Source organism: Mirounga leonina, unplaced genomic scaffold (assembly GCF_011800145.1).
Source record: "Mirounga leonina isolate KUSES-001 unplaced genomic scaffold, KU_Mleo_1.0 Mir_53, whole genome shotgun sequence".
Taxonomy (NCBI): domain Eukaryota; kingdom Metazoa; phylum Chordata; class Mammalia; order Carnivora; family Phocidae; genus Mirounga; species Mirounga leonina.
This window is the reverse complement of record NW_023270807.1, coordinates 46,490,803-46,513,125: the sequence shown is the minus strand read 5'-3', so window position 1 is coordinate 46,513,125 and position 22,323 is coordinate 46,490,803. Positions and strand designations below refer to the sequence as shown.

At 35.5% G+C, this 22,323-nt stretch overlaps 1 protein-coding gene and 1 non-coding gene across 2 annotated transcripts in view; one reads left to right on the top strand and one right to left on the bottom strand.

The window, feature by feature from the left end:
- Positions 1–22,323, top strand: part of RNGTT (RNA guanylyltransferase and 5'-phosphatase) — a 319,549-nt gene that overhangs the window by 266,101 nt on the left and 31,125 nt on the right. The window contains exon 14 of the mRNA XM_034991369.1: positions 337–403. Within this exon, the coding sequence (XP_034847260.1) occupies positions 337–403 (67 nt within the window). The remainder of the gene's footprint in view (positions 1–336; positions 404–22,323) is intronic.
- On the bottom strand, positions 2,097–2,198 carry LOC118001682. Its single transcript, XR_004676791.1, has one exon. It is a non-coding gene; the product is annotated as a U6 spliceosomal RNA (small nuclear RNA).

The following is a 22,323-nucleotide window of genomic DNA, read 5'->3' as shown; positions in this document are numbered from 1 at the left end:
AAATAAATAAAAAAAATCTTAAAAAAAAATTATTCTTGAATCATTACATTGTATACTGGAAACTAATGTAACACTGTATGTTAATTATACTTGAATAAACAAACAAAAACAAAGAAGTACCCTCCTGTGATAATCTGTTTCCAAATTAGTTTAAAAAAAAAAAAACGATTATTCCTTGTCTGGTTACTATCTCATAGAGATAAAAAGACAAGAAAAATTGCAATTTTTTTCACGGTATCTATTTGTTACACAAATTTTGATGATTACACAAGTTTCTTATATAAGGAAGAGTATTTTCAAAATAATGTGTTTTTGTTTTGTTTTGTTTTTTTGTAGGTTACTTCCTCAGAATGTTGGTCTGCTCTATGTTGGAGGTTATGAAAGACCCTTTGCACAAATCAAGGTATGATTGTTCATTTTCCAGTATTTTTCTTAGATGTAGTTCACTTCTCCGGAACCCATCAAAAACCTGCAAATAACCATCAACATATCAAAAATATTACAAATTTGAATTACTGATTTCATTTGCTTTTGCATATCCCTGCTGAAGAAGTAGTTCAGTTTTTCAGAGAATTGATCATTTTATTTATTTATTTATTTTTAATTTTATATATGCATTTGAGAGAGAGCAAGAGTGAGCAAGAGAGAGAGCATGAGCAGGCAGGAGGGGCAGAAGGAGAGGGAGAAGCAGCTCCTTGCTGAGCAGGGAACCCTATGCGGGACTCCATCCCAGGACGCTCGGATCATGACCTGAGCCAAAGGCAGACGCTTAACCAACTGAGCCACCCAAGCGCCCGAGATTTGATTATTTTAATATTCTTGCCCATAGTAATGAGTTAAATTTGACCAAAGCACTATATAAATTTTGATATGCTTAGACCTTTGAAACCATCACCACAGTCAGTATAGTAAACATATCCATCACCCCCAAAAGTTTCCTTGTACCTCTTTGAGATTCCTCACTTTTGCCCTTCCTTTTTCCCTTCCAGTACCACTGATCTGATTTGTGTCATCATAGATTAATTCATATTTTCTAGAATTTTATATAAATGGAATTATACAGTATTTGTCCTGTCTCTCTCTCCCCCTCTCCCTCTCTCAGCCTCTTTAATACAGCGTAATTATTTTGAGATTCATCCATGTTGTTGCACTTACCAATAACTCATTATTTATAATGCTGAGGAGTACTCCATTATATGATTATAGCACAGTTTCTTTACCTTTTCACCTGTTGATGGACATTTGGGTGGTTTCTACTTCCTGGCTACTGTGAACACTTGTATACAAGTCTCTGCAGAGATATATCCTTTCATTTCTCTTGGGTAAATACCTAAGTTGGCAATGGCTGGATTAAATGGCAGTTGTATGTTTAACTTTTTAAGAAACGACCAAACTATTTTCCCACCAGTAGGGTGTGAGAGTGCCAGTTCCTCCATATCCTGGTATGGCCCATCTTTTTAAGTTTAGTCACTCTTACAGTTATATAGTGGTATTTCACTGCAGGTTTATTTTGCATTTCTGTCATGCCTAATAATGTTGCACATTTTCTCATGTACTTATTTGTCATCTGTACATCTCTAGTGAAGTGTGTGTTCAAATCTTGCCATTTTTTAGATTGGGTTTTTATGTTTTTACTGTTGAGTTATGAGCATTCTTATATCTTCTGGATATAAGTCCTCTATCAGATATGTGATTTTCAGCTTCCCCCCCGCTCTCCACCCCAGCTATGGCTTCTCTTTTCCTTTCCTAACAGGGTCCTCAAAGAGTGGAAGTTCTTAATGTTGATGTTCAGTTTATTAGTTTTTTACCATGGCTCATGCTTTTGGTATTGATCTAAGAAATGTTTGCCTAACCAAAGTCACAGAGATTTTTCTTCTTTGTAGTGTAGAATCTTTATAGTTTTAGGTTTTACATTTTGATTTAGTATCTATTTGAGTTAATTTTTGTATATGATTCAAAATTCAAGGTATAGAGGAATGCTGAGCCCCCTGCCTTTTTGGCACATAGATATCATAGATACTTTGACACATACATACTTGTTGTAAAACCATTTTTAATTTAATTTATTTTTTTAATTTTCAAAATATGGAATCTTCACAAATTTGCTGCACGAGTTTGCATGTTATCCTTGAGCAGGGGCCATGCTAATCTTCTCTGTGTCATTCCAATTTTAGTATATGTGCTGCTGTAGTGAGCACCAAAACCATGTTTTAAAAACTACTCTTTCGACCATTGAATTGCCTTTGTATCTTTGTTGAAAATCAATTGACTATTTATGTGTGAATCTTGTTCTATTCCATTTATCTGTATGTCTATCCCTCCACCAATACCACAATATCTTGATTATTGTATCTTTTTTTTTTTTTAAAGATTTTATTTATTTATTTCAGAGAGAGAGAATGAGAGAGAGAGAAAGCACATGAGAGGGGGGAGGGGCAGAGGGAGAAGGAGACTCCCCGCTGAGCAGGGAGCCCAATGCGGGACTCGATCCCGGGACTCCAGGATCATGACCTGAGCCGAAGGCAGTCGCTTAACCAACTGAGCCACCCAGGCGCCCCCATTATTGTATCTTTATAATAATAAGTCATGGAGACAGATAGGTAAATCCTCCAACTTTGTTCTTTTTCAAAGTTGTTTTGGCTAATTAGGTTTCTTTAATTTTCATACACATTTTAGAATCATCATGTCAATTTCTCTAAAAATGCCCACTGGAATTTTGACTTGGATCATGTTGAATCTATAGATCAATTTGAGGAGAAATGACATCTTAACAATACTGAATCTTTTAATTCATGATGACCACATATTTCTTGATTTATTTAGATTTTAATATCAACAATATTTTGATTCAGTATATTGGCCTTGTACATTTTTAATAGATTTATCCATAAATATTTTATATTTGGGATGTTATAAAAGTATTTTTTAACATTTTTATGAAGACTTTTTTTTGCATAATTTCTGTATAAATAAATATAGGAAAAAGGTCTTAAGTGAAATTAACACACAGTAGTATATTAGTTTCAGGTGTACAATATAATGATTCACCTTTGCTGTACATTACTCAGTGCTTATCAAAATAAGTGTACTCTTAGTCCCCTTTATCTATCTCACTAATTCGTCCCCTAACCCACCTCCCCTCTGGCAACCACCAGTTCTCTGGATTTAAGAGTCTCGGTTTTTTGTTTGTTTGTTTCTTTTTTTTATTCATTTGTTTCTTAAATTCCATTATATGAATGAAATTATATGGTATTTGTCTTTCTCTGACTTATTTCACTTAGCATAATGCCCTCTAGGTCCATCTATGTTGTTGCAGATGGCAAAATCTCATTCATTTTATGGCTGAGTAATATTTCAGTCTGTGGGGGGGTGTGCATGTGTATATCACATTTTCTTTATCCATTTATCTTTTGATGGGCACTTAGGTTGCTTTCATATCTTGGCTATTGTAAATAATGCTGCAGTAAACATAGGGGTGCATATATCTTTTTGAATGAGTATTTTTGTTTTCTTTGGGTAAATATCCAGTAGTGTAATTATTGGATCATATGGTAATAATATCTTTAAATTTTTGAGGAACTTCCACACTGTTTTCCATAGTGGCTGCATCAATTCACATTTTCACCAGCAGTGCAAGAGGGTTCCCTTTTCTCTACATCCTCACCATCACTTGTTATTTCTTGTCTTTTTAAGTCTAGTCATTCTGACAGGGGTAAGGTGATATCTCACTGCAGTTTTGATTTGCATTTCCCTGATAATGAGTGATGTTGAGCATCTTTTCATGTGTCTTTTGGCCATTTGTATGTCTTCTTTGGAAAAATGTCTGTTCAGGTCGTCTGCCGATTTTTTAATTGGATTTTTTTTTTTTTGTAGAAGTTCTTTATATTTGGGTATTAACCCCTTATATATTTTATTTGCAAATTTCTTCTATTTAGTTGGTTGCCTTTTTGTTTTGTTGATGGTTTCCTTTGCTGTGCAAAAGCTTGTTATTTTGATGTAGTCCCTATCAAAATACCGACACTATTTTTCATAGAACTAGAACAAAGAATGCTAAAATTTGTATGGAATCACAAGAGACCCCAAATAGCCAAAGCAATCTAGAGAAAGAAGAACAAAGCTGGAAGTATCGCAACCCCAGATTTTAAGATATACTACAAACCTGTAGTAATCAAAACAGGATAGTACTAACACAAAAGTAGATAGCACAGATCAATGGAACAGAATAGAGAGCCCAGAAATAAACCCATGCTTATATGATCAATTAATCTGTGACAAAAGAGGCAAGAATATACAATGGTGAAAAGACAGTCTCTTCAACAGATGTTGCTGGACAGCTAGCTACATTGCGGAGTAATGAAATTGGACCACTTTCTTACACCAGACACACAAAAAAACTATGAGACCCGAAACCATAAAACTCCTAGGAGAAAACATAGATAGTAATTTCTTTGACATTGACTGTAGAAACAGTTTTCTAGATATAAAAGTATTTTTTATTTTAATTTCTGATTGTTCATTGCTAGTATATAAAAAGATTCAATTTTTATGTGTTTACTTTAAATCCTGCAATTTTACTATACTCAATTATTAGTGCTAGTACTTTTTTTTTTGTAGATTTCATAGGATTTTCTACATCATCAGCTAATAAAGATAGTTTTCCCTCTTCCTTTCTGATCTGGATCCGCCTTTTATTGCTTTTTTTTGCTTTACTACATTGACTAAAATTTACAGTACAGAGTTAAATAGAAATGGTGAGAACAGACCATCCATACCTTGTTCATGATCTTAGAGGGAAAGCATTCAATCTTTCATCAAAAACTGTTTTTATAGTAATATTAGTTAAGGGTTGAATCCTAGATTCCATCTAGGCTCTCTTGTAAGAAATGGCATAATAATTATGAACCTTCAAAGTAATTAATAAAAAGGATGGTTTGAGATCATCCTTTTTTGTTATTATAACTTTTTGTTAATGTTATCTTACAAGCCTGTGAAATTTGTTTTATGTTTTTTGTTTAGTTCTCTGATTTTTCTTTGCATTTGTTTCTTGGCTGTATGAGTTTTCTCTTGTTCCAGTTGAGGGGTGTGAGTTTAAATTCCTTTCTACCTGCATATGATACATTTTTATGCTTTGAAAAACAAGGATATTTCATAATAGACTGAGCCTGAATAGGACATATAAGATATTTAATATTGAGGAGGTTTAGTAACATTTCTGACATTTTTAATGAAAAATCTTATTTTAGTTACCATAGCATCAGCACCTCTTTAAATACCTCCACTAATTTAATTTAAATCAAAACACTCTCAAAAGTTCACCACCAGGATCTTAACTTGTGGACCCTCTTGAACTTTTCAAATTTCTTAAGTAATGACAAGCATTCAGATACATTTGTTTTCTTCTATTTTTAATATCCCTGGAACACAAGTTGGCAAGGATTTCTTCATAAACCTCTCTCTATGTTCTGTTTACCTAATTCAGCAGTGTAGCCAGGAATCCTAATAAGTTTCTGCAGGAACATTTTTGAAAGCCTAATTTTTTTCTGTCCGTTGGTTTGGAAAATCCCGTTTCTCCATATTAGAACTGAAATAACTAAAAAGTGAGAGGCTTATATAACATATTTAGGAAAGGGTACAATGTGTGTGTGTGTGTGAGTTACATGTTTCAAAAACATAGTCTAAGTGTACATATGAGGTTAATTCCTCCGTCACTCACCTGATTTATTGACATAACATTTTCTTTATCCAGGCCTTTCCTAACAAGCTCAGTGACAGAGGTCAATCCTTTGCCAACCCTTTATCTTTTTATTAATTATTTATTTAAATTTTTAAAATTTAAATTCAATTAGCCAACATGTAGTACATCTTTAGTTTCAGATGTAAAGTTCAGTAATTCATCAGTTGCATATAAAACCCAGTGCTCATCACATCACGTGCCCTCCTTAATGCCCATCACCCAGCCCTTTATGCCTGGATAAAAAAAGATCCATTATTTTAGGGCACCTTTCTTTTCCTTTTGATGTTACTGTGAAAGGTTTCTCTCATAAATTGTGAAAGGATTTCTTATCTTTATTAATCATTGAAGTTCCTTCATAATTCTTATGGTTCTTACGAAAATGCTATATTGATCCTTACCAAATTAGAATACTTAAAAGTTAATTGGAAAACAATAAAAGAATCATAGCTTCAATGCTTGAGATTAGTAAGGTTCATTTCCTCCCTTGCCTAGCACCTGACTTGTTTTGGACATGAAATACCAGTACTTGTTATGTTCATCTTTCTCCCATTAAACTAAATGTAGTGATACTATGTTGTATAGCATAGATATCAGATATAACCTTTAATAAATGGAAACTGCTTTGATTTCCTTAAGAGCATATTGGTTGAGTTTTTTTGGTAAATAAGATAGGAAACTGTTCACTTGAATATTTCGGAAAAAGAATTCTCATTCATTAACATCACAGGACTAAGTTTGAGTGGCTTGGTGTTAGAGGCTCTTTTTGTTAGAAACATATTACAGTTGTATTTCAAAAAAGCAGCTCCATTTTATAAAGATGAAAAAGAGAAACATAAAAACACAAAATGGATAATATTTAGACAAATGTTAAATGAGTTCAGAAATTTGCTATAGCATGACAACAGATAGCTGTACGATTAATGAATAGCATGAGTCATTACAACCATTCTTACATACATACACACTTTTCCATTATTTCCCACCTTTTATTTTTAAAAAGATTTTACTTACTTACTTATTTATTTATTTATCAGAGAGAGAGAGAGAATGAGAGAGCACAATCGGGGAACGGCAGGCAGAGAGAGAAGCAGGCTTCCTGCTGAGCAAGGAGCCCAATGCGGGGCTCAATCCCAGGACTCTGGGATCATGACCTGAGCCGAAGGCAGACACTTAACTGACTGAACCACCCAGGCATCCATATTACCCACCTTTTAGTTTTAATGTCTTATCCAAGCCCTAAAGACACAAATATGTACAAACATGTGACTTTATTAAATAGGCTTAGACTAGTAATCTTCATGCTTGTTTCAGGTTTCACTGTTTTTAGGGGAAGTTATTCGAACTTACCTTTATCTTTTAACATCTTCCATAAGTCATCCAGGAGGTTTTTTTTTTCAAACAAGCTCAGTCCTTTTGTATATAACTTTCAGCCAAGGCAGTGACTCTTCTCAGATCATTAATTCCTTTCAGAATCCTATGAAAGCTATAAACTCTCTCTCTCTAGAAAAATACATGCACTTCTACTTATAATTTCAGAGGGCTCATGGGCCCTCTTTAAGGGCATTTAAGGACCCCAAATTAAGAACCCTAAAAAGTGAATAAAATATGTTTTTCCAAATTTTTCGGTTAATCAAAAAGGTATTGAAAACATAAGTTTTTAGGAGAAGTTTGTCATCTGAAGAACTCGATTTTAAACATGCATGATTATCTCTTGTTTTATCCTAAAACAAAACTAATAAACTAAATAAAACACTGATCATCTTATAACGAATTGTCATGCAGAGTCAGAAGGGAATTGCCTCACATATCCACTGCTATGGTTTTGTGCTATAAATGAAGCAAATTTCACCCTCATCCAAGACTAACTTCTTTTAACTTTATTGAGATTAAGGTTCTAAATGTACTAGGTTCTACAGGACTTAAGTTTTCTTAACAGATATAGTTCATTATACCTTTATATGCAGGCTTTGAAATTAAAAAGTGAAGTTTTGATTAAAATAGAATTTTGCTTAACTCTTGTTTGTATGCTTTCAAGCTGCCAGAAGTTTTTCAGAAATCCCTTGTTGGGGGCAGGAGATGGTATTTCCATGTATCTTCATGAAATACCTTTATCTTAATGTGTGTACATAAATTCTGTTACTTGTAGCTTATTTTTATAGACATGTTCAAGTTTAAGTGATAGTTTATATTTTATGACTGTTATTCTGTTTTGTTTTTTAGAGCATCTCACAGTCTAGTAAAAATCTTGGTGCTATTCTTATAGGTTTCTTTCTAGTCCTTGAGGCTCCACTTAGCAGCCAGAATCCATAAAACCAAGACAGACTGAAGCCTGTCAGCATCACTTTTAATCAACTCGGGTTGTTATGGAAAGACTCAGGGCCACAGGGCTGTCCCTCTCTGCAGGGCTTGGTATTAGCTGCCTCTTTCAGTTCTGACAGCCCAAGAAGTATGAGAGGCTGTGAGGCTGAGTCAGACAGTTTCCACACTGACACTGCAGAATGGCTCAGAAATGTCCTCTATATTTTAACTTGAATTCCATGTAGCTTCTGTATGTGAAAAGTAAGGAATACAACCATTAGTCTGAGGCAGTTATTTTATGATCAGTACAGCTAAGTTATTCCCTGCTTAGATGCTGGTTCCATCCTTGCTGAGGAACTGGGTGCCATTTGTCACAGTCTCGTACTCTAAGCTTTCTGAGCTTGAAGTTTTAAAAAATCTCCTTATAGCCAAGGAAATGTAGTATTGGTGTTTGCATTTGTATGCATATGCAAGAGATGCAAAGAAATAGTGATCTCTTCTTCATTTTTGAAATCATATTTGGAAATTCATACCATTCCCTCAGACTTTTTTCTATTAAAAAATAGAATATTTTTTCTTTAAGGTATATTGAGTTCAGATTGTCATTTGTTACTTAAACATATTTTTGAGATGGCCAATAACTTGTCGGTTTTAATTTTTAGGGAAGGTTAAATTTAAAGGTAAAGTATTTGTTTGAGGACTCTGAGTTGTGAAAAGACTGAAAAACACTAGGAAAACTGATTTGACCTATTTACTGACTGACGATCTTTTAGAAAATATTTGAATTTAGAAGACATATTTATTAGATCAACACTTTTTACTAAAAGAAAATATTTAGCATCCATATTTTAAATTTGTAAAATATATAAAGTATTACATCAGATAAAGATGCAGCCCTTAGAACTGTTCTAGTTTAGTGGCTTCCAGACTTTGACCATGACCTGTAGGAAGGTAAGAAATGTATTTCCATTGAGATCCTATACACATACACACACATGTATTTACACACATAGAATGTAAAGTGAAATTTCAAAAGTGTGATGCAGTAGCTGTGTTTCCATTCTATTCTGTTTATTTTTCTGTTGATTTGGTTTTTCAGTGCTGGTCTTCACCCACTAAGTTAACTTCTCTCTTGGAAAATGGGTCACGACTCAGTTTGGCAAACACTGCTGCAGAGCAGGACTTGTCCAGCTAACGCGGCCTTATGCTTCTGCTAGGAGACTGCCACACTGACGCAATGCAGATGATAATGAGGAAGCTTGATGACAGCCCTCCGAGTGGCTTTGGAGGGAGAAGAAAATGAGAAGATATAGTTGCTGGGAAGAGGGAGGAGGAAAGCATAGGAGAAGAAAAATGAGAAATGAATTAAGATGTTTTATGGAGCCAAGTAAAGCTATTTTCTGTTTTAAAAAAAAAATTCTAATTCTCAAGAACAGAAGGGAGCCTTCCACGCCTACTCGGTCTTCCAAGTAATTTCATGTATTTTGAGGATAGAGAAAGAAATAAAGGTAATATCTCCCCTAAGGAAAAAATTAGAAAGAAATGGAGATGGGTGAGAAATTGAGAGAAAGCAGTGGAATCAGATCTAGATTTGTGCAGCCTATTTGTTGGATAATGGCTAAATTTTCCATAATACTCTAAATGAAGAGGCAAAATTTCAGTGTCTCGTATGTCATAATAAGGGAAGATGTGGTTTTCCCTTTGTTAAAAACAGATTCAAAGAGTGAAAGAAGGTTTGAAAAAAACACAAACCCTAGAAGTCTTCGTACTTCTCTACAATAGCTCTTAAGTTGCCGACAACTCTTTGTCCTGCACACTTGCTGCCAGAGTGCTTCAGGGTTCCCGTGAGGTTTTCAGGTGAGCCCACGTTGTAACTTTCTGGAGAGTTGTGCATTGTTTACTAACAAGTCACGTAGTAATCACAGACGAGGGTTCCAGAAAGTTTCCAAAGTATTCCATAGTAGTGGTTCTCACGCCATTTTTACCAAGGTGGTTTTGGCAATGTTATTGCTAAAACTCAGCAACACTTAAGGCCTGTCTGTAGTCACACATGTTTCAGGCTTAGTGTTCTTATCTTCCGGTCCTTAGAAAACTTGTCTACAAGTCTATAAGCCCTGTGGAGTTGGGTGGTATCTTGTATGCTTTCAGATCCACAGCATTTGGCCTAGTGCCTGAGACATAAAAGCACTGAATAGATGTCTGTTACCATTATTATTGAGGATGCCTAGGAAACCAAGTTTTCTTGTTGTTGTTTATTGAGGTATAACTGACATGAAATTATATTGGTTTTAGTTGTACAACATAATGCTTCGATATTTGTATACATTGTGAAATGATCATCACCAATGTCTAATTAACCTCCGTCACTATACATAGTTACAGAAATCTTTTTTCTTTTTTTTATTTTTTAAAGATTTTATTTATTTATTTGAGAGAGAGAATGAGAAAGAGAGAGAGAGCACATGGGGGGGGGGGTCAGAGGGAGAAGCAGACTCCCCGCCGAGCAGGGAGCCTGATGCGGGACTCGATCCCGGGACTCCAGGATCATGACCTGAGCCGAAGGCAGTTGCTCAACCGACTGAGCCACCCAGGTGCCCGAGAAATCTTTTTTTCTTATGAGAACTTTCACGATCTGTTCTCTTAGCAAATTTCAAATGTGCAATGCAGTATTATTAACTATAGTCACCATGCTGTGCATTCCATCCCCATAACTTACTTATTTTATTACTGGAAGTTTGTATCTTTGGCCTCTTTCACCCATTTCACCCACCCCCACCCCACCTCTGGCAACCATCAATTTCTTCTCTGTATCTAAGAGCTTGGTTTTGTTTTGTTTTTTTGTTCTTTGTTGTTTTTTTTAACCATTAAGTATTTGCCATGAAGTCATCAAAGTTTTTAAAACTCTGGCTCTAATTACATACATATTTACTGCCTTAAAACTTTATTTTCTAAAATATATTACATCTTGAGTTGGGATATCTTTGAGGCAATACAAATTAATTTTATTTTCTAATTTAAGGTTGTGGTTGTAAATTATTAACATCAGTAGCTTTATTTGAAATGTAGATTTTATGAATACATTACTCTGAGAACATTTTAAATATAGTTCTCAAATTATTTTCCAATTAAGAAAGTTAGCATTTTTCTTAGCTGAAAATTCCAATGACTTTCAAACTTTCTTGAGCCAGACACTTTATAGAAAAATGTTGGAAATTATTTTAGCATCTTTTAGTTTTTGTTAAAAACCATACTTATATCAAAGCTTATTAGTTCTTGTTAAATGTGGTTTAGAGAGAAAAAGAATAAACAATTCTTTTTTTAAATCTTGAAATGTTCTCAAACAAGTAAATGGTATCATGCCTGATTAGGTATTTATAATGAGGTAGACCTTCTATTTTGGTAAAAGGAAATAACATGGTACTTCTTATCCCCTTGTGTTTTCCTACCAATATTTTACTTCCAAAAAGAAGTAGTTTCTCTGGCTTGAATTTCAAAGGCACTGATAACCATTTCAATACAGAAGATTACATCTAAAATGACCATTGCTAAAGTCATATTTCCGACAGATAATTCCAATTTCTGATCTAGATTTCTATGAGACATCTAGAAATTATATATTTTACTTTATTCCCACAAAAGGAGAAAAATAATTTCTCCAATAGTCAGTTATGAAGGAATATTCACATGTCTTCTTCCCTAATAAAGTTTCAAAAAAACAACCCCCTCTCCTCAGTTGCAGAGAATACAGTAAAGACCCATTTCAGGTATCCATGACCATGAATCAGGCAGTTTGGAAAGCTCCAGATTGATGTTGTCTTTGTTGGCTCTTCAAGAACAGTAACAGCCTTTGAGGCTAGATAATACAAATCAATAAATGTTGCCAACATTTCAATCAGCAATATTAAAGTTGCTACCTTGAGCACCTCCAAAAGTTTGAAACTACTGCATTAAGTAACATTATGTCATAAATTAATACTGTGGGGCATGGATAGGAGGCATCTTTAATCTTCTGAAACAGGAATACAGAAATACAGTCAAGTAAATCTAATAATCTCTTAAAATAGTTTTTTCTAAATAGTGATCTAAGTATTCATTTTCTTCATATCCCCAAATTCTATTATCTGTAGAATTATTTGCTGGTAAGTAAAAATGACAAGTTTGTAGTTTAAGAAATTAAAAAATTATGCTAAGTGTAATGAAAGGTAAGATTTGGAGAAACTATTAGAAATTTAACATTACAAATACAGGTCTACCATTTGAATATTTATAGTTTTACTAAAATATTTTAAATATTAATATTTAAATTCCTTCTATAGTGTCACCAGATCAGACCATTTCTGATACCCAAGAAATAGTTTCACAGGTGATCATTCATCTGCTAAAATAATGATGTTGTTTCTGGTATTAAAGTACTTTTCATTAAGTTTTCTCCTAAGACTTAAATCTTAGTCAAAATATTATCAGTGAACATATATTATATATACATTCTTTTTAAAAAATCTATTCATAATCTGTGTGGGTAGACACATAAAATTACATTTTGGGTTATTTATCCATAATTTTTTCTCAATAGATTGCAATATTTTAGAATCAGATTCGACTTTCTAAGTCTTATTAATAAAAGAAGTTATCTAGTAGAAAATTCATTTAATGTAAAACCCTTTTTTTTGGTCAAAGGGGGCTTAAACTTTGAAAAACAAATAATATAAAAGAATACTTAAATGTATCCCTAATGTGTAATAATTTCTCTCATTTTATCACCAAATGTTGGAACCATATATATCTCTTCGGATATTTCGTCTTTTTTCTTCTTTTTCTTCTTTGTCAGTATTTGAAAACTTTGTCATGAAAAAAGAAAATAGGATAATATTATAGCCAACATCTATTGAGCCCTGTATGCCAGGCATTGTTCTAAATAATTCTCAAACAAAAGTATAGGTACTTTTAGCATTTCCAGTTTTACAGATTAGGAAGACCTAGAAGGCTTAGTGACAAACCCAAGATCATACTGCCAAGACATAGTACAGTTTGTTTGTTTTTTTTAAAGATTTTATTTATTTATTTGACAGAGACACAGCGAGAGAGGGAACTCAAGCAGGGGGAGTGGGAGAGGGAGAAGCAGGCTTCCCGCCGAGCAGAGAGCCCGATGTGGGACTCAATCCCAGGACCCTGGGACCATGACCTGAGCCAAAGGCAGATGCCTGATGACTGAGCCACCCAGGCGCCCCCGTAGTAGTTATGTTATGCAGCTTTCTATGGAATATTATTTTAGTGTCTAGTATTTAGTGTATACTATTTAGTTACTACTTATGTTGCATTATTATTATATACAATGTTATTATAGTCCTTGAAGTCCTTCTGAGTTTTGCTTGTACAGTAGGCCAAATTCTCTCTGTAATTGAATAATGCTAGTTAAGACACTGGCTGGACTCAGTGACTTGCCCAAAAGAAATACGGTTTCACCACAAGGATCAAGATAGAGAGTCCTGATGGTTTGTTTACATAAAAAGAGAAACAAGCATAAAGAACTCAAAGTTATAATCTCACCTCTGCTACTTAGTCAATGTCGAGTGTTTATGTTCATTAGTTGTTAATAGCAAGAGCTGCGAGTTCTTGTATTGGGAACATTTGTGAATCTGAGGTATTAAAAGGCTTCTAATTATAATATCTTCTGATTTCATTATGAAGTATTTTTCTTTCTGTTCCCAAAGCATCTTGTTTGAAGTTTATTTTGTCATATATTTCTCCTCAGCCATCATTTTCAGGAGGGCCAATCCTACTTATTATTTTTCTTTCATAGTAAATGCTTTCTATTTTACCATTATTACTTCTTAATATTCAAGAAATTTGGGTGAAAGTATCATGTGGTTATTAATTTGAAACAGTCTCTGGAAATCTAATTTATTTCTTTAAGAGAGAACCAGCTGGTAGAAAATCAGGTATATAAACAAATCACCTGAGATTTCTAGTACTCTGAATAGCTTAGAAAGAAAAAGTTAGTATCTCATTTGCAAGATTTTTTTTTTCAACCAGGTGTGGCAGTTTTGCTAGATATAGTGATAAATGGTTTCTCATTGTCTGGCTCAAAGTTGAATTTGCTTTGTGAGAATAGCTAGAATTAAAACATTTAAATGTTTTTCAAGATCAGTGTATCTTGGAGGCATTTTGATGACTCAGGGCTGATTTTAGCTGCAAAAAGAATTACAGCAGAATTGCAGGAGAAGGAACAGATGTTTTTTAAGTTTCAGGATGAGTAGGTTGGTTGCATAGCACAGGGTAATTGGATGATGTAAAAGACAGTGACTGTGAGAATAAGCAAGGAGATACTCTCAGGGAGGTTTTGGTTTAGCAAAAAGATGAATGAAATAAGGGAACATGTATATGATACAGGTCATTAGATGTCATGAAGTGGAGATTTCTGGAGTGACATGGAGCCATTTGAGAAAAAGGTAGAAATTATATTGCTGGGGGTGAGTTACTACTGGTGAAGAACTATTCCATTCTATTGTAGCCTGTTAAAAGATATAGACCCCAAGCTCTTGTAGGAGTGATTCTTATCCATAATAAGTAAAATCTTAAATCTGATACTGATTTTCAAATGCTTTTACTGGCCTTGAATAACTTACTAAATCAATAAAATCATGAAAAATTATGGTTTGGGAGAAAAAAGTAAGGACAAGTCTATTCTTTGGAATTCCACTCCTTCTTGGTGGAGTCTCAAATGTCCTTAGAAGATCCACCTTCCTTGAGGCTGCAGTTTGTTCTGTTAGCCAGGACAGTTAACATCCACCTCCCCTGAGTGACTTGTGGTTGGTCTTCCTCACTTCCCTCCTCAAAACCTTACACTCCTTGGGGCGCCTGGGTGGCACAGTCAGTTAAATGTCTGACTCTTGATTTCGACTCAGGTCATGATCTCAGGGCCTTGAGATGAAGCCCCGTGGCAGCCTCTGTGCTGGGCATGGAGCCTGCTTAAGATTCTCTCTCTCCCTCCCTCTCTCTCTGCACCCCTCTTTAAAAAAAAAAACAAAACAACAACCTTACACTCCTTGATAGTCTCTATTTTAGGCACTTTGACACTCTGTAAGTTCAGTCTCCTATTTATGGCCTTCAGAACCTTTCATAAGTTTACCTTGCATTCGTTTGCTTTTTTCATTTTTAAGTTACCACCAACATGGCTTCCTACTGCCCACTATAGCAAATGTAAGTTCCTCCCAACAGCCTTTCCCATCCCATTGTACCTTTATTTTCCCTAACTTCCACTCCTCTGATGTTTGCAATTCTCTGTTCCCTTGGCTATACATATTATTCTCTTGTCCATTTTATATCTCAAAACTTATCTGCTAGTCAAAAAGGGACATTAGTTCAGTGTGTACACACACACACACACACACACACAAGGTATTTTGGTGGAGACTGGGGATATAGAGATTAATAGGCTATTTTATCTGCCTGCAACTTACTTATAGTCTGGCCAGTGAGGTGGAAGAAATCTTTTTGTAAAAAGATAATGGAGAACTCAAGGGTAGGATATGCTATGTCAAATGCTTGGAATTAGCTATAAATGTCAAAAGTTGAAGAATTGTGGACTGGGGCAGTTGAGTTAGGATTTACAAAAGGAAGTGCAATTGTGTTGTCTTACCAATTAGGTGGCTAGTAGGATGTGTGTGTATGAGAGAGACAGTGTTTGTCTTTTTCTGTTTAGCCCCTGTAAGGATAGAAGGATGACATGTGATTCAGGAAAATAGAAAATGCAAAGTTGTGGAACCGTAAAGACTTGCCTTGGATACAAGAGCAAAGGCTTATGTTAAGGAAGTAATAGGAGATATGGTTGAAGAGGTAAATTATATTAGAGAATTTTTTAAAAACCCAACCATATTAACAGCAAGACTGTACAGACTATTTTAAGAATTTCTAAGTTGGAGCAAGACAGGGAGGGGGGACCCTAATAAGAGAAATGTTTTAGAAAAACATTAAAATTTTAGGTAAGGACCAAGTTCAGCATAAAGAACTGACATTTTCTTGACAATTCATGTCAATATTCCAGATGGCTTCTTTAGCCCCAGCTAAAGAAACTAATAATAAAGGTCACTGACACGGGCAGTGATGAAAGGGTCCTGGGTTCTTAAAGTCATAACTGTCAGGTAGTAAAATATTTTTATATCCTCTTCATATTATTTGAAGGGTTCATTTCTAAGAGAAACAGAAATGGAACTAATATTAAAAATAGTTCAAATTAATGTTTCTATTAGTTGTTTCTGACATTGTGTTGCTGCTCAAGTTGAACAATTATTTGTGACCAGAGGTGAATGCACTGGAGAACTTTTCTTAATATGGCTAGTTCTATCTTCGAATCTGACAGTTCGAGTCATGGAGCAGCCTGCCTTGCCATGGTTGCTGTTTCAATTATTTTCGTCTCTTTTTTGTGTCTTGAGAAATTAAGACTAAGCCTAAGTCTGTTAGACATATTTTTCAGAGAATTGATATTCTGGAAAAAGACAACAGAGTGATTGGTTCAAATTTGTTCACTGCAGATTTTTATTGTGAAAAAGAAATTAGTTCATTATACCCTTTCCAGCATGGAAGGTGATAATTACCCTTTATTGTTGCATTCATAGTTTCTTCCAAGAGTTATCTTCAAAATTGTGACTTTTAAAATATAGCATCGAGTCTATGATTGAGTTAAAAATAAATAATAATTATTTTATTATTATTTTATATTTTATTATATTATATTATTTTAATATTTTTATTTTAATATTTAATATTTAATATATTCATTATATTATATTATTATAATATTTATTATATTATATATAATATATATTATATATATTATATTATATTATTATTATAATTATAATAAAGATTTTATTTATTTGAGAAAAAGAGTGCAACGAGAAAGCACAAGCAGGGGGAGCAGCAGAGGGAGGGGGAGAAGCAGACTCCCCGCTCAGCAGGGAGCCCAATGTGGGGCCGGATCTCAGGACCCTGAGATCATGAACTGAGCCAAAGGCAGCCGCTTAACGGACTGAGCCACCCAGGCACCCATAAATAATAATTATTTGTGAATAATACATAATTCCAAATACCTACTTCCTATAGTGTACTATTTTCATTAAACTTTTTTTTTCAGTATTTCTACATGTTAATCTGGAAGCAGAAACCTATACTGTAGTGATATATACTACCCAGTAGTGGAATTTGCATATTTCTGGTTTGGTATGTATTCTTTTTGGAAATAATAACTTTTTTTTTTTTTAAAGATTTTATTTATTTATTTGACAGAGACAGAGATAGCGAGAGCAGGAGCACAAACAGCGGGAGTGGGAGAGGGAGAGCAGGCTTCCCGCCGAGCAGGGAGCCCGTTGCGGGGCTCGATCCCAGGACCCTGGGATCATAACCTGAGCCAAAGGCAGCCGCTCAACCAACTGAGCCACCCAGGCGTCCCTGGAAATAATAACTTTTGACATTATTTTCAAAGTTAGATGTTTGTGTTAAGATAAATGATAATTAAAAAAACTTAGCTCTGTCATTAATGGAATTGTAACATATGATTTTAATTGTTCTGAGTGTGAAAGAAATAAGGTATTTTTATAAATAGCAAAAGAAATAATTTTTGCTGAGCACATATTATGTGCCTAGGACATATTATACCTTCTAATATTTATTGCAGTCTATTTTAATAAAGTAGGTATTTGTATTTACAGATGAGAAATTGAGACACAGAGAGGTTAAGTAACTTGCCCTTGGTAATGTGAGCAGTAAATACTATAATTGGGATTGGAAACCAGGTTTTTCTGACTCCCTAAGCCCACTTCTATGTTCTTACAACACTGTTTTTGTGTAAATATTGCTGGCTTAAATTTTTCTTTTCTTTTTTTTTTTTTAAGATTTTATTTATTTATTTGACAGAGAGAGACACAGTGAGAGAGAGAACACAAGCAGGGGGAGTGGGAGACGGAGAAGCAGGCTTCCTGCGGAGCAGGGAACCCAATGCCAGGCTCGATTCCAGGACCCTAGGATCATGACCTGAGCCGAAGGCAGACACTTAATGACTGAGCCACCCAGGCGCCCCAGCTGGCTTAAATTTTTCATTCAAGAATGTTGATCAAGTATTTCAAGGGAATCGGCCCATACATTGCATTGAAAAGAACGCGCTCTATATAAGTGCAAGAGGTGGCTCAGTCAGTTAAGCGTCTGCCTTCTGCTCAGGTCACGATCCCAGGGTTCTGGTATTGAGGCCTGCATTGGGCTCCCTGCTCAGTGGAGAGACTGCTTCTCCCTCTGCCCCTACCGTGCTCTCTCTCTTTCTCTCTCTCAAATAAATAGATAGAACTGTTAAAAATAAAAAAAAGAAGTGGGGCGCCTGGGTGACTCAGAAGGTTAAGCATCTGCCTTCAGCTCAGGTCATGATCCTGGGGTCCTGGGATCAAGCCCTGCATCAGGCCCTCTCCTCAGCCGGGAGCCTGCTTCTCCCTCTGCCTCTGTCTGCTGCTCCCCCTGCTTGTACTGTTTTTCTCTCTCTGTCAAACAAAAAATAAAAAATCTTTAAAAAATAAAAATAAAAAGAAGTGCAAGACAGTAAAGACTTGAGTTACCCAAAGTCATCATTTACTGAAATATTTCCCATATAGCTTTTTAAAGCAAGCATTTAAGTTAATTTCTTCCTTTGATATATTAGAAGTATCCCTACCTTCTTAAAGTGTTTTGTAATTTATATAACTTTGATTTCAAGTGTCATCTTAGGCTGTTAGCTTGTACTTTAATAAAGTGATGGCCTCAGGAACTGTTAATGTCTCTTAAGACAGGTACTGCCTCAGAAAGTGATCCACGATTACTGTGCTTTTGTAGTTGGTGATTTGCTGTCAGCTGTCATTTCTCAAAGTCAGATTCTGACAGTTCCTTTCTTATTGCTTCTATTTTTTTTTTACTTGCCAATAACAAGTGCCAAGATTTATAGGGAAAATTAGGTAACTAAACTTGTTAAATCAGTGACTTTAATTTGCAACTAATTATATATATCAATAAGCTTTGACCAGCGGGCCTAAAGGTTATCTCTGCATCCTCCTGGAAAAGTATAGTACTTTCCTTCACGGACATTGTGTTCCTGTTTTTTCTTTTTTTAATGAGGGGGAGTGCTCATTCTTCTGTGTTTTCCTTAAGGCAGTACTACACTAATGGTAGTGTTTTATATATTTAAAGGGCCTACTAAAGACTTACCCTTTATCTCTTTTAATTTCATACATTGCTCTTGTGATCCTAAATAATTGAATGTGATTCTACTTACTTATTTGAATACAGCCAAGAAGGCAAAAAGCATCAGCCATTATGCTCAGAATCTTTCACTTGCAGTGGGTTTTTTCTTCAGTGAGCCTGCTGCCTTTACTCAAAGCCTCCCTTTCGTCACTTTGGCAGGAGCTGATGTCTCTGTCACTGCTACTCACAACCATACCAAGGGATGTAAAACAGGTTTGAAGCTTAAAATACTTTTCCAGCGTAACTTGCACATGTGTGTCTTCCAGTTTCTCCAGCAAAATGACTGAACCAGTTCTGCTTTCAGTTCCCTTGTCAGGTGGTGCCTCACAGCTTTCCCTTTCGTCATAGCACCAGGAGTGCAGTGTGCTTTATAATCTCTACTCCTCTTTTAAGTCACACGCAGATTTAGATACTTTGCTTGTCTCTATAGCACGGAGCTCATCTCTGTGCCCGAGGGCTTATGGTTTATCATGAAGGTAGCAGTATAGTTCAACTTTCATCTTAAAGAAAACACACAGGAGCTTTAACAGAAGTTGGGAGCTTTGCTAACCAACTAGAAATGCGCTAATGTCCGATTCCAAGCACTCTCATAAAAGCAATATATTATTAAGAGGAACCTCTTAAAGAATGGTTTTATCTATTTTATAGTTAATAAGGACCTTTTCTGAATTTTTATTTTGGAGGCTTACAACTTAAACATAGGATGTTGAGTTCTCTTGCATACATAAATAATATGTATTCAGAAAAAGTTCAGCCAGAATGCCACAATTAGCACCATTTTTCCAATGGCATTTACTCACTTGGTGCCTCTGTGTCACATTTTCATAATTCTCATAATATTTCCAACTTTTCCATTACTACTACATTTGTTATGGTGATCTGTGATCAGTGATCTTTGATGTTACTATTGTAATTGTTTTGAGGTGCCACAGACTATACCCATATAAGACGGCACACTTAATCGATGAATGTTGTGTGTCTTCTGACTGCTCCACCAACTGGCCATTCTCTCTCCTTGGACCTCACTATTCCCTGAGACACAACAATACTGACATCAGGGCTGGTAATAATCCCAACAGTGGCCTCCAAGTATTCAAGTGAAAAAAGAGTCATGCTCTCACTTTAATTCAAAAGGTAGAAATGATGAAGGTTAGTGAGGAAGGCATGTCAGCAGCCAATATAAGCTGGAAGATAGGCCTCTTGTGCCAAACAGCCAAGTTGTGATTGCAAAGAAAAAATTCTTGAAGGAAATTAGAAGCACTACTCCAGTGAACACACAAATGGTAAGAAAGTGAAACAGCCTTATTGCCAATACGGAGAAAGTTTTAGTGGTCTGGATAGATGATCACACCAGCCACAACATTCCCTGAAGCCAGCGCCTAATCCAGAGCAAGGCCCTAACTCTCTCTTCAGTCTTGTGAAGGTGGGAGAAATGAGGAAGCTGTGGAAGTAAATTTTGAAACTAGCAGAGGTTGGCTCAGGAGGTTTGAGGAAAGAAACCGTCTCCTTAACATCAAAGCACAAGGTGAAGCAGCAAGTGCTGATGTAGAAGTTGCAGCAAGTTATCTGGGAAATCTAGCTAAGATAATTAATGACGGTGGCTACACTAAACAGATTTTTTAATGTAGATGAAACAGGCTTCTAATGGAAGATGCCATCTAGGACGTTATTAGGAAGAGAGAAGAAGTCAATGTCTGGTTTCAAAGCTTCAGAAGACAGGCTGATTCTCTTGTTAGGGGCTAATGCAGTCAGTATCCTTAAGTTGAAGTCAGTGCTCATTTACCGTTCTAAAAAGCCTAGGGTACTCAAGAGTTATGCTAAATCTACTCTTCCTGTGCTTTATAAATGGAACAAAGCTTGGATGAAAGCACATATGTTTCCAGCATGGTTTACTGAATATTTTAAACCCACTGTTGAGACCTCCTGCTCAGAAAAAAAAGATTCCTTTCCAAACATTACTGCTCATTCATGAACAGACATTTCTCCAAAGAAGACGTACAGATGGCCAACAGACATGAAAAGATGCTCAGTGTCACTCATCATCAGGGAAATGCAAATCAAAACTACAATGAGATATCACCTCATACCTGTCAGAATGGCTAAATCAAAAACACTAGAAACAACAGATATTGGCAAGGATGTGGAGAAAAAGCTACCCTCATGCACTATTTGTGGGAATGCACACAGCCAGTCTGGAAAACAGTATGGAGGTTCCTCAAAAAGTTAAAAATAGAACTACCCTATGATCCAGTAATCTCACTACTGGGTGTTTACCTGAAAAACTCCAAAACACTAATTCACAGGGATACTGCACCCTATGTTTATTGCAGCCTGAGTGTCCATCAATAGATACATGGATAAAGAAGATGTGGTGTACACTCGCGTGGTGTACAGGAATATTATTCAGGCATAAAAAAGAGTGAAATCTTGCCAATTGCAACAATGTGGATAGAGTTAGAGAGTACAAGGCTAAGCAAACTAAGTCAGGGAAAGACAAATACAATATGATTTCACTCATATATGGAATTTAAGAAACAACCAATGAGCAAAGGAAAAAAGAGAGAGACAAACCAAGAAACATTCTTAACTATAGAGAAGAAACTGATGGTTACCAGAGACGAGGTGGGTGAGTTGGTGGGGTGGATGAAATAGGTGATCACTTACCATGATGAAAAGAAGAAGAATAATAAAATAAAATCATTTTTAAAACCCCACAAATATTACTGCTCATTGACAATGCATCTGGTCACCTAAGAGCCCTGATGGAGATGTATAATGTTGTTTTCATGCCTGCCAGCACAACATCCATTTTGTAGCCCATGGATCAAGGAATAATTTCAACTTTTGAGTCTCCTTATTTAAGGAATACATTTTGTGGGGCACCTGGGTGACTCAGTTAAGTGTCTGACTCGTGACCTCAGCTCAGGTCTCAATCTCATGGTTGTGAGTTCAAGCCCCATGTTGGGCTCCATGCTGGGCATGGAGCCTACTTTAAAAAAAAAAAGAAAGAAAAAGAAATGGTGATGAAAAAGAAA